Source organism: Belonocnema kinseyi, chromosome 10 (assembly GCF_010883055.1).
Source record: "Belonocnema kinseyi isolate 2016_QV_RU_SX_M_011 chromosome 10, B_treatae_v1, whole genome shotgun sequence".
Lineage (NCBI taxonomy): Eukaryota > Metazoa > Arthropoda > Insecta > Hymenoptera > Cynipidae > Belonocnema > Belonocnema kinseyi.
The window spans coordinates 88,692,989-88,705,940 of record NC_046666.1 but is presented as its reverse complement, the minus strand read 5'-3'; the positions used below and the strand labels follow the sequence as shown (position 1 = coordinate 88,705,940).

At 33.6% G+C, this 12,952-nt stretch overlaps 1 protein-coding gene across 1 annotated transcript in view; it reads right to left on the bottom strand.

The window, feature by feature from the left end:
• The window catches only part of LOC117182309 (pre-mRNA-processing-splicing factor 8), a 38,112-nt gene extending 25,843 nt beyond the window's left edge, over nt 1–12,269 (bottom strand). The window contains exons 1-8 of the mRNA XM_033375458.1: nt 12,009–12,269; nt 5,079–5,247; nt 4,457–4,621; nt 4,142–4,357; nt 3,475–3,813; nt 3,196–3,301; nt 954–1,482; nt 627–853 (exon numbers count right to left, since the gene is read on the bottom strand). Coding sequence (XP_033231349.1) covers nt 627–853; nt 954–1,482; nt 3,196–3,301; nt 3,475–3,813; nt 4,142–4,357; nt 4,457–4,621; nt 5,079–5,247; nt 12,009–12,237 — 1,980 coding nt within the window. The 5' untranslated portion in view covers nt 12,238–12,269. The remainder of the gene's footprint in view (nt 1–626; nt 854–953; nt 1,483–3,195; nt 3,302–3,474; nt 3,814–4,141; nt 4,358–4,456; nt 4,622–5,078; nt 5,248–12,008) is intronic.
• Between the last annotated feature and the right edge of the window lie 683 nt (nt 12,270–12,952).

Below are 12,952 nucleotides of genomic sequence, written 5' to 3'. Positions count from 1 at the left end.
TAAAAAATGATGCGGATTAGTTTTTTCTCTTTCCACTTTCAAATTTATTTAAACAATGTAAAGATCCCCCTGGATATGTGGGTTTATTACTTTAATTTTCTAATTTTTCAAAATAAAGTAAAATACCCCTAGGTATGTGGGTTAAGGTTATTATTTTATTTGAATAAGTAAGTTATCCTCCGTACCCGTGGTCTTTTGGTTTCATTTATTTTAAAGAATTACTGCCCCCCCCCCCCCCCGATGTATTGATTAATAGCTTCTATTTTTATTTATTTTAATAAATTTATAGTTGTATTCATTTAATTTTAAAGGATCTCCGTTTGCCTAATTTTAAAATTCGTGACGAACTGTTCCTGAACCCTCTGTATACACTTCTAGATCACAGCGCTCCATTAGATGGCTAGCAGTGGCGAATTTAAGAACTACGCATTGCTTCAAATTTCGATCCAACCCCCACCACCGAACTTTCCGGACCTGTATATACGACCGTGACCGCATCCCTAAAATGGTTTGATTACTGACCACAGATATATGGAACCCGATTTTCCAAAAATTAGAGAATGTGTTAAAACTTGGGATACAGTGGCATTTCATATAATTATATAATTTCTAATTAAACTACTCACTGTATTGAATCGGTGGTAGATTAAGTGCTTCAAATCCTTGCACATTCTTATTTGCTTCATAATTTTGTATTTGTATCGGTACATCCCCGTTAGTTGACCAACGTGTGCAAAAATGTAGTGTAGACCATCAGCAAGTTGGAATGCGTCCACATTGTTCAAGCGGTACTGCACGTGGCAGTCTATGATTAATTTCGTTAGCCGCAATACTTCTCGACATAAATGGAAAGCTGTAAGAAAAATTTTACTTTTAATAAAGAAAATCATAATTCAAACTATCCTTGGAGGCAACGATTGGTAAACAACTATGCACAATTTTAATTATCTTACCATTTCCGAAACGAGACTTCTTTCTTTCCTTCGTTGTCAATGTCTTCACGGGTTTCAAGTTAAAGTTGTAATCTAAGTGAAGGTAGTTGAGATTCTTTCGATGGATCAGCAGATTCAACATGTTGTATCCTTGCCGACAAACCTGAAGCCCAGCCTCAACCCAATCCATAGTCGTTGTTTGGAAAAACTTTGTCGCTTTGAAAGACCGGAACAGGTAACGCTTCTTTTGTGGTTTAGGATGTCTATGCTTCAACGCATTTAATACTAAGTACTTCAATAACTTCTGATAGCTCACTCGAACTTTCACTGGCTGACCGGGTGGGCAGTGTTCGCGATACCAGGACTTTACTAAAGGAACATCGACTGCTCTGCGCGTTCTTCCTGATCGCGTGTTAAACGGCCTGGGTGCCCAAAGCAAGGCTATTCCATTTGCTGTGTTGTCCGTAGAAAGAGGAGTTTCTTGAAGGAACGGTTCAACATCTTCCGAAAGCACGAAGTCTTCATCATCGTCAGCTTCAGGCTCTATCCTCTGCTCAAAGAATTATAAGCTCATAATGAATATAAAAAAGAAATGTTGACGTAAATTATTAAATTAAACAAATAAACAGTAAACTCCCATTTATTCTAACGGCCGTGAAATATACACGTCCAATTATTCTAAGGCTGGAAGCAAGATATATTTATCAAGCCACGAACTTTGGCTACACCGTTCTTGTATTGATGAGGGCGCCGTAAGCTATTTTTTCAACTGCGCATGTGGCGAAAATGCGAATCTATTTTAAATTAATAAATATTGTAAAAAATGATACACCCGACTCTGTGTGTAGTAACTGAGGTGTAGCAATTTCGGGAACTGCTGACTCACGCTATTTCTCAGCGCAAGGGGCAAGAGCGTTTGCGACTCTTGTCTGAAGCGGAAAGGCGCAGTACGCCGATACTCACATGTGGATAATGAGCAAAATTATTATATTAATTCCAATTGGAAAAGGTTCAGGCGGCCCCAAATTGCGCAGTTGAGAAAGTCGCAGCGCATTATGCATGACAGTATCTTTGTAGACTTACAACAATTTTTCAACTAAAAATCAATAGAATAGAAACAAAAAACGGCTAAAATATTTCGGGGAATAGTGAGTTTCATGGCATGACGTCGCAGACATGGAAGAATAGTTGTAAATATCAGGACGGTTAGCACAGCTCTTGACATAGGAGTGCAGACAACTTTTTAGGAGAAAACATTCTGAGCGTAAAAAAGCAAGTTAGTTATAAAGGTTTGAATTTTCAAGTTTATCGTGCTAGGATATGTGGAAATTTCAGCCTTTAGGAAGATTACATGGCACTGAAAATGTACACGACTTCCCGGAGAAAATCTTCTAAATGTAAAGGTAAGTTATAAAGGTCTCAATAATAACATTTCTCAAGTGTAGAAAGGGTTTTCTCAGTCCTGTTCCATTCTTTTGTCGATTTACGTCCTTTCAGTGTCTCTAAAGAAAAGAAAATATCCAAAATTTAGGTTAGTGTCTCAGATCGGGTATTCTTAGCTCAAATTTCGGACAGTTGATTGTATTTCGTGACACTGAAAGGTCGTCAATCGACAAAAGAATGGAACATGACTGAAAACAGATTCTACACTCAAAAAATATTACTATTCATACATTTATGAGTTACTTTTACGCTTAGTATATCTTTTCTGGAGAAAATTGTCTACTCAACTCAAACCAACGCAGGCTTCTCACTTTTCGGGCCTCTTTTTTTAACTATGCAGTCACTGACTTGGGCGTGTCAGTACATCCCGCACAGGGACCGTAGTGGGAGGTTACGGAACTGTGCAATTTCGAATAAGCGTGTATAGTGGATATCGAATAGATGAATTTTCGACTAGGCGATCGTTAGAATACGTGGAAGTTCACTGTATTTATATAACGCAATGTTCTCATGTTGGAAACTGCATTACATGTATAAATCTAACAAAGAGCAAATGTGAAAATTCATTTTTAAGTATCTATAGATGAACATTTTGCAAGGTGTCCTGCAAATAATACATCAAACGCTTTTCCTTTATTTAAATAAAAACGAGAATAAAATTGCCTTTAAGCCAAAAGGAATACAACGCTATAAATGGAAGAAAAAAATGTGACGTATTCTGTGTACGACCCCTACTATAAAAAATGTCAGTATCATATACTCAAGTAATAATAGCAAGAGAAGGAAGCTAATAAATTAATTTTATGTACAAAATACTTACCTTCGCAGGATCTTTGCGCGGTATTGGGTTGATTAGCGGATCAAAGTAAAACGCTGGCAAATCCGGATCCTCGGTTTTTATATACACCACATTTTGAGAATGATACCTGTCAAAGATCGATTTTGAAAGTGAAAACCTGAGCTTATCTTCAGCTCATTAAAATGTACTAATTTGTACGTGGTAGGTACTATCAGCAGTTGTATTCTCTCCGACGGATATAAATAAACAAATACCGATTTATATACCACACAAAGTCAATCTTAAAATTAGCTAGCTTACCAAGACAGATGAACGTAATGCGGCAAGTTATTGTACAAGTACGGAAACGCAATTCTGTATTCCGTCCGTATTGGTAGACGTATAATGATCTTGTTTATGTCATTAAACTCATTCCAGTCTTCATCACCAGAATTATTGACTTTCACAAGGGGTTCAAATTTAGGCCCTCCTGGTATGGCCATGTTCAACGCCTTTGCAGTGAAGAATGATTTTATGTCGAATAGGTAGAAGAAGTTTTGATCGACTAAGTCTGTTAAGAGGGGATTTGCTAGGCGGTATAAAGCTGCCATTTGAGACAGAGACAGGTTCCACTTTTTGTAGGTCGATCCATTGATATGTCTGCAACACAGTGATATCTACTCTTAGATTCTTTAAAACTATTAGTATAGCTCTTATTAAATAGAAATTAACCTGTCTTCAGATTAGCGTTTAATCCAACTGTAATATCTTGCAGAATTCGTCTCAGACAAATTTGAAAGTATATTACAGTAGTCAATCCACATAGGCGATTGATTTCAGGACCCCTACGCAGTTCATCATATAACTTTATATCATTTTTTTATGCAAATACTATTGAATGAAGCATTAGAAAAAGAGAGGCTAATCCTCGTATCAGTCTATTAATCTAAGTTAGCCAATAAAAAGATTTTTTTTTAATTAAGCATACTTCGTTCCAACTAGTGGTTTGTGATCGTAGAACCACTTTGCAATGGATTGATCTTCTTCGGAATCAAGTTCTATCTGAATAGCTTCCAAGGGTTCAACGTCTAAAACATTTTCAGCATAATCCAAAGGAGGTTCTTCGTCATCGAAGGGTGGGAACCTCATTCGCTTGAAGTGCCTACGATCCCTTTTCTCTCGCCTCATCATCACCCACATTGTTCTGAAAATGAAAAAAAATTTAATGTCTAAATTATTTACTTGGATTTTTAAATTTTATACTTATTTAGTGATATGGTATTTTATAAATATTAATACTCACCCCCACTGTGCAATGTAAACTGGTTCGATAACTGAAGGAATTTCGTTGACAAACGTTATAGCTCCCGTAATATGGTATAATACCTTAACATCTCTTACTTGTTCCCATGGCATAGGCATATTTTCTAATAATTTCATCACGGCATGCGGCATGTACTTTAAAGCACTGCAAAATAGAAAAAATGTTAATTAAGCATATAAAAGATAGAAGCAATTCAATATGGACATGAGATATTCGTAGATAGTTTATAATCGAGGTTGATTTACCCTTAGGGACTGTTAAAAAAAAATACGTAACGCTTTTTGCCCCCCCCCTCCCCAACCCACGTAAAACTTTTTATATAGTGTGTGTCAATTTAACATTAGCGTGACGTTCCTAAAGAGGCGTTCAAAAATAATTGACACATTTAGGGGGATGGGGGACATTTGGGGTCACATACACTCACTATAGAAAAAGCGTTATAAGGGGGGGGGGGCAGAAAAAACTGTTACTTACTTTTGTACCCGTCCCTAATTTGACGAAGATAAATAAAATTAGAGACTCCGCATTTCTATACCTTTCTAGAAAAAAATGTTCAACTTTTTTGCCAAAAATCTTCAGACAATAGAAATGGTTTTCTTACCCTAGATAAACTCGCTTGTCATGTCGAAATTTCCGACTGCTCATGTCACCATGATCACGGATGATTTTGCGAATGTGTTCCGGTGGCATGTCTTCCTTCTGCGCATCTACAAACCCGAATTTCCGCTTTTCTGAGAACCGTTTTGTCTGAAGCTGCTGCCATTTTTGCGCTGAAAATAAAATATACAAGATTAGAACACTATAGAGCATGCGCGTAATAGGCCAGTCAACGAAAATAAAATATGGTGCTCAAATGGAAATAAATATGATAACAAGCTACATAGTTGTTGAAACGCTTCCTTAAGGGGTCTTGAAACACCTACCAAAATTCAGTAAATAGGGGGGGGGGGCTCGAACCGCCATCTTCCAAACATGGCGGCTATGTGAAAACAATTGCCGTTTATTGTTTAGATCATGGCAGAAGGTAATCTCTCATGCAATATCAATAATTTTGATGTAGCTTTATTATTGATTCAACGCTGCAAATTATTTTGACCATTTTCAACGCTTAATTTGAAGAAGTTTCTTTCATTTCTCGAAATATGGACTTTCTCATGTAGTTTCCTCATCTCTTAACAACGCATCTGCAATTTTTCAAAGTATATCAACAATTTTTTGTTATTAAAAACGATATTTTTCTGGATCTATATCAAAATTGTCACAAAATCATAGTTGTATCTGAGGGGGGGGGGGTAAAGTTATAACGATGTATTTACTGCAGGCCCAATTTTTCCTTCAAATGGTAGAAAACATAATTCACCCATCTTAAATAATCTTAACCTCTGCCATAACGCTTGGCGTCCTTCAAACTGCATTTTCCAGGACATAAAAGCACCTCGGTCATGTAGCCAGCGAAGCGACTATAAAGTTATAGACGTCCCTATTTCGCCAAAGCAAATAAGTGACAGCAAGCGAGAGAGTAACGAGCCTACGTACATTCAAGAACAGTACTTTATAATTTTGTGAGAGAATATTTTTCGACAATATTTCACGTCTGTTAAACGCTTTTTCGTATAAGAAAAAAATCATATCATTACTGATTTTTGCACAAAGCATTTCAAAGGTGCTCTATTGATCCTATCAAAATTCAGTAATCTCCAGATTCAAATTAAGCTGATAATCAAGCTCTAGATTGAAATTAAACCTTTCATTCAACCCGCCTCCAAAAGAATTCTTGCTGCACTTCCTCTGTTATTTAAAAGAAAGTAATTTGTAAAATAATAATTGCAAATATAATCTTACAAAAACAGAAAATTATAAACATTTAACAAAATAATTCAAATTAATACTTCTAGTAAAAGGGAACAAAATAATAATATTGCGATCTCTTTTCTTCCCCCAATTAGGCCATGTGATGAGTGGGCCACGTGACCAGATTCCTACCTTACCGACACTCTTTTTATTTCCTAACTTATTTTCACACGAAGCGCCACATCGTGTTCAAAATCTGGGATAAGAAATAGAAGGCAATCAAAAAGTTGGATCTGGTTTTTTAGGACCAGACATAGACGCGTTGTTTATATCGTGAAAAAACAAACGATTTTTACTTATTTTTGCAATCAGATAAACTTTAACCAAAAATGTAGAAGTGACATTTTCAATTGAAAACTCTATTTTAATTAAAAAGAAGAAAAACTAATTTTCAACAATCGAGCTCCACTTTCAATTAGAGAGAAGATCCTTTAACCAAAAAAACTAATTTTTCTCAAAGTTTTGTATCTTTTACTTCAGCACTTGAATTTGGAATTAAAAATTATTTAACTGGAATAGTTAAATATGCATATAAAAAATAAATTAAAAAAAAAACAAAAAAAAAACGATATTTCAAGCAAAAAAATGAGTTTTTAACTAAAAAGATGATGCTTCAACATAAAAATGCTGTTTAATTAACTGGTTTTACTTAGATGTAACTATTCGAATTTTGAATTAAAAAAAAAATAATAATTTTCCCACAAAAATGAAACAGCTGCATTTCCAGTCTAAAAATTAATTTTTAAAAAACAAACAAAAAAAAGATTTTTAAAGTTGTCAGGAGAAAGCAACTGGAAACAAGTGACAGAAATACAAATACAGGCAAAAAAATAATAAACTAAAATATTACATATATAGTATCATTAAAGTTCTATAAAAACCAATATTATTATTCTATTCCATTCTCTTAAAGTATTAGCCTGAATTATTTGATGAAATGTTTATCATTTTCTGTTATCGTAAGATTATTTTCGCAATTATTGTTTGACAAATAAATTTCCACTTAAATAACAGTAAATGTTGAGTAATAAGAAGTACTTTGGAGACATGTTGAGGGAAAGGTTTAATTTCACTATAGAGCTTTATTATCAGCTTAATTTTAATCTGGTGATTAACGAATTTTCATAGGATCGTTAAATGACCTTTGGAATGCTTTGGAAAATCAGTAATTATATGATTTTTTTCTGTTACAAAAAAAAAGCGTTTCATATATGACATAATATTGGCGGGTGAAGAAAAGTGATCACAATACTAATAATTTATTTCATTCCCTTGAAGTATTAATCTGAATTATTTAATGAAATGTTCATAATTTTTGTTATTGTAAGATTCTAATCGCAATTATTATTTTACAAATTACTTTCTTTATAAATAACAGTCAATGTGCAGCAATGAGAAGTATTTTGGAGGCGTGGTGAAGGAAAGGTTTCATTTCACTTTAGATCTGGATTATCGGCTTAATTTTAATCTGTTAATTACTAAATTTTGACAGGATCATTAGAGCACCGTTAGAATGTTTTGTGCAAAAATCAGTAATAATAGGATTTTTTTCTTATCCAAAAAAAAAGCGTTAACAGACGTGAAATATTGTCGAGAAATATTCTCTCATAAAAATAGAAAGTACTGTACTTGAATGTACGTAAGCCCGTTACTCTCTCGCTTGCATTCACGTGTTTGCTTTGGCGAAAGAGGGACGTCGATAGTCGCCTCGCTGTCTACGTGACGTTTTTACCGTTTGAAGAAAAAATTTGGCCTGCAGTAAATGCATCGTTATAACTTTACCACCCCCTCCCCTTTCCAAATTCAACTAGGATTTTCTGACAATTTTGATAGAGGTCCAAAAAAGGCCGTTTTTAATAACGAAAAATTTTTTAAGAACTTTGAAAAATTGCAGATCCGTTGTTAAGACATGAGGGAATTACATGAGAGAGTCCCTATTTCGAGAAATGAAAGCAACTTCTTCAAATTAAGGGTTGAAAATAGTCAAAATAATTTGCAACATTGAATCAATTATAAAGCTACATCAAAATTATTGATATTGCATGATAGATTACCTTCAGCCATGCTCGAAATAATAAACTGCACTCCTTTTCACCGTGGCAATCGCTTACAAATGCAAAAAGAAGAAAATTCCAAATATCTTCAGTCTTTTCAATTTTACAGACAAACAGCTCATTTTATGACAATGCTTAACTTAACCTTTTTTATGCACAAGAAGATTTAGTGTTTCATTATATGACTATTATTTCAGTAAAGCATCAGTTTCCCAGGAAATTTCAAACGCGTGAAATATGCCGCCATGTTGGAAGTTGGCGGCTCGAGCCCCCCCCCCCCAAATTAACTGAATTTTGATATGTGTTTCAAGATCCCCTAAGGAAGGGTTTTAACAACTATGTAGCTTGTTATAATTTATTTCCATTTAAAAGCCTTCTTTGACTAGCCTATAAACAGATTTTTTTGGGAGATGATTTTTGACCCGAGAAACGTCATACAATGGGAAAGAAATTACTTTCTTAGTTGAAAATAATGTACCGTCGAAAAATCTATACCGATTTGGAAGTAAAAAATGAAAAAAAAGCCGGTTATATTTTCTGGAGAATTTTTGAGTCTGATTTTTGATTTAGTATTTCAGTTTTTTATAAATAAATCTTTTCTTCTATTTGACGTTTCCGGAGCTCGTTAATAATAGAAAAATTGTTGTGATTACCAATATTTCATTGAGTAACATTAGTTTAAAATGTTTTGTCATGATATAATAAACAAAACAATTGTTTATAAACAAATTATTTGTTGAAAGTGAGTTTTCAATCATTTTCGAAAATTTGACGTCTTTTAAAGTTATATTACAAGAAATTTGGATGGAAACAATATTAAAATGAAAAACATTCTCCTAAGATGATTCTTGTTAATATCATAAAGAAATTTAATAAACAAGTGCATTATTCCTGCATATTTCTGTCGATGGAAAAATATTTTTTTCACAAAGAAATAATCAGGAGACCCAACTGCCAGTGGGAAGCCATTTTAAACTGGCAATATAAACATTACCGTAAGTGGTAGGCACGATACTGGAAGATCTTAAATTTTCGTGCGCAGGTGCGCAGTTATCCTATTCCTGTACATGGAAAAATGTGCAAGTGAGAAAGTTTGTCAAATTGACGTAAGTAAGAGAGGTTATGTTCTTTTGTTGATCAACATACGAAAGATACACAAAAAATACATAAACAGTATTTTCGGTACTTGTTTGAAAAATCTGTGAACAGATTTTGCGAAGGAAAAGTATAGGTAAGTTCCTTTTAAATTTGTAATATGATAAAGAAATAATGGCAGTAATATAACTTTATTGAAAAGTTTCAAGTTTTTTGAAACGCAAACATGAAAAATATTATAATTTCATTAAAAGTTATTATGAGGTGACTCAGTTTAAAAGTTGGTAAATTACATATTTATAAGGATGTATACAATATAATCAGCACGGATAATTGCAAATAATGTGATATTATAATGAAGCGCCCTATCGATAGAAATCTCGGAGTATATGCTAAAGATTCTCAAGGCTCTGAGAAGCTCTGAGAAATTCTCCGCAGGCACTCAGGTAGATATATTTAAAGGTCCAGGTAGCTCGTTTGAATGTTTTAAAGGCTTTAAAATGTCTTTCCGAAAATGAAATAAAAATACGATCATAAATAACAAGCAGAGAGGCTGAAATTGAAATATGAATTAAATCATAAATAACAAGCAGATAGGCTATACCAATAGAGTAGCCGACACTCAAGGGTCCTTTGTTAAGCTTTCGAATTGAAATTTAGAAAAGAACCTCTCTAACTTACGTCAATTTGACAAACTTTCTCGCTCGCACATTTTTACATGTATAGGAAGAGGACAACTGCGCACCTGCGCACTCAAATTTAAGATCTTCCTGTAATGTGCGTACCACTTACGGTAATGTTTCTATTGCCAAGTGGGAAAACGGAGTTAGGTCTCATTATTATTCCTTCGTGTTTTTTTTTGTAATGTCCGTCTTTCTAGTTTTGACAACTTCATGATAATTTTGGACACACTCATAATTAGTTGATATTTTGTATGATTTTGTAATAGTATATTACGACCCAAGGCCATAAAGTTTGATTTCCGTTCGTGTGTGTTTTGCTTTCGCTGCTGCTCTCAGTCTGATGATCGGATGCATGGAATTCGGTCGCCCGCCCGACTTTTGCAAAGCTGAGGCAAAGCCGAAGTTTTGCTGGCCAGGGCGGGTATCAAAAACAATTAAAAAGGATTAAAAAATATTCAACAAGAAACCTTAGTGCAAATTATTCAATATGACTGGCTGTGGTGGAGTTGCTCTTTCAGGGGTTAAGTACACACATACACACATACAAAACCGTTGTTAATAATAACTAACTTTATACCTACAACGCTAATATAATACGAAATAATATTTATTATATCACATATTTTACGTTTATTTTAAATTACCTCGTCAACAATGAATGAAAAATAAGGGACTTATAAAAATACAAGTCTACCGCTATTGTTCTGTCATCTCAACATCACTTTTTTCTGAAAACATTGTCAATATAATTTAAAAAATGATACAAGAAAAAACGATTTATTTTTGCTTAAAAACGCCTAGAAGTTTCATTTTTTATAAAATTTGTTTATAAAATTAACAAATATTGATGGGTGGCAAAAAGTTTTTAGAAAACCTTATTGGCAATATAATTTTAGCAATGTAAGAAGAAAAAAATGGCTTATCTTCGCTGTAAAATACCCAAAATGTGCATTTATTTATCAAATTCGTATTTTGCAATAAACAAATATTGATTATTGGCAAAAATGTCTTCAGAAAACATCATTGTCAATATAATTTCAACAAAGTCGGTAGAAAAAACGGTTTCTTTCCACCTAAAAACGCCTAAAATGTGCATTTGTTTATATAATTGGTTTACGAAATAAACAAATAACATTTAATCTTATATTTATGGCCACATCATCCAACGATGAAAGCAAGCGATTTAAGGTCAGGAATATACTTTTAAGACAAATAACCCCTAATGTCGATTATTTGTGAATAGAATTTGTTTATAACAATTAAATATGCAAGTTAGCATTTTGTATCTTTCCTCTACCCTTGTGCATTAAATCCAAGGACGAGAAGTATAAGAAAAATTTTGTCTAGAACATAAAAAATTAAATTAAGAAATTCTACATTTTTTTCATTGTTTACATTAACATAAAAATTAAATGAACAAAGAAATACAAATTTACTCGCACCATTTTCAGAAGAATTTAGTCCTGCATTTAGAAAAAATCGAACATCGGTGCATATTTGCGTTCTAAATGTCATTAAAGCGTCATTACTCTCAGAAAATAATAACTGTATGATGTACAGCGAATAAAAATTAAAAAAGACCATCTTTAGCATGAATTTAACACAGAACTGCTATTTTGCCGATAGTGTCGAATTGAGAACATATTGTGCTTTAAATTTCCTCAACATTTCTGAAGTATATAACATAAACATCGCATTTTCAAAAACTTTGTGAAAACTAACGGTGCATAGCTAAAGAGAGTTAATGTTTATTCACTAGTTTTAATATATTTATTAGATCAAAGCAAATTAAAAATAATGGTTCAGAAACTAAATTACAGGCATGCGTTACAATCAATAATGAATTACCTTTTTCCTGCAACTTATCTTCGGAAAGGAGGACTTCAGGTTGTTTAGGAATCTGTGGAGGTGGGGGTCCTGCCATAGCTTGCATGTGAGCTTGATGAGCAGCTTGCGCTTGAGCTGCAGCCTGCGCATGAGCATGTGCTTGCACTGCGGTTAGCTGAGCTTGGGCCTGTTGTTGAGCCATCATCGCGGCCCATGGGTTTGGACCCAACAAGTATGGAGGTAAAGACATCTTGATGTCTTATTCTCCTGAAAAAAATATCAGGCAAAATGTTGTAAATATTCCAGAATTCCGAAAATAAGTTGTTCAATGTAAAATCCGATTCTGAAGTCAGTGAGGCTGACAAAATTTTACCAGCCAGAAAAAAAATTACAGGAGAGTGCAAAAATCGTCCCAGATTGTAATTCTTAATTCAGGGTCAAAGGTCTGTCAGAGTTGATTCGTATCATCCATTTTTTTAAACTCTTAAATTTTAATCGCTTCAAAATTAAAAACTGTCTATCATTATGCTTTCAATGTGAAATTTTACAAATATGAAATTGAAAGAGCACTTAATAAAAAAAAATGGTACAAGGTTTAGAACTTCTTGCAGTTTAATTTTTAAAATACATTATCGAAAATGTGCGCCATTTCGCCATTAAGAAAATATTTTTTACTTTTGCAAGTGGCCGTTTTAACCACACAAAAAAATTCTCGGGTGTATTCCGGTTAAAATATATTTTTCACGGTCTCAATGAAATTAAAAAAATGATAAGTCTCAAATTAAACATTTTTCCATTTGAATTAATAAAAAATGAACAGCAAATTAAAGCCTTTAAAGTGCAAGTTTTAAATTTTTAACTTTTAAAGTTTAAGTTTAAAATGTTGTTATACAAATGCTCAATAATTTACTGCGGTAATTGTACCTTTATTGCAGTGGTCGGCAAACTTTTTGCCCACTTTTCAG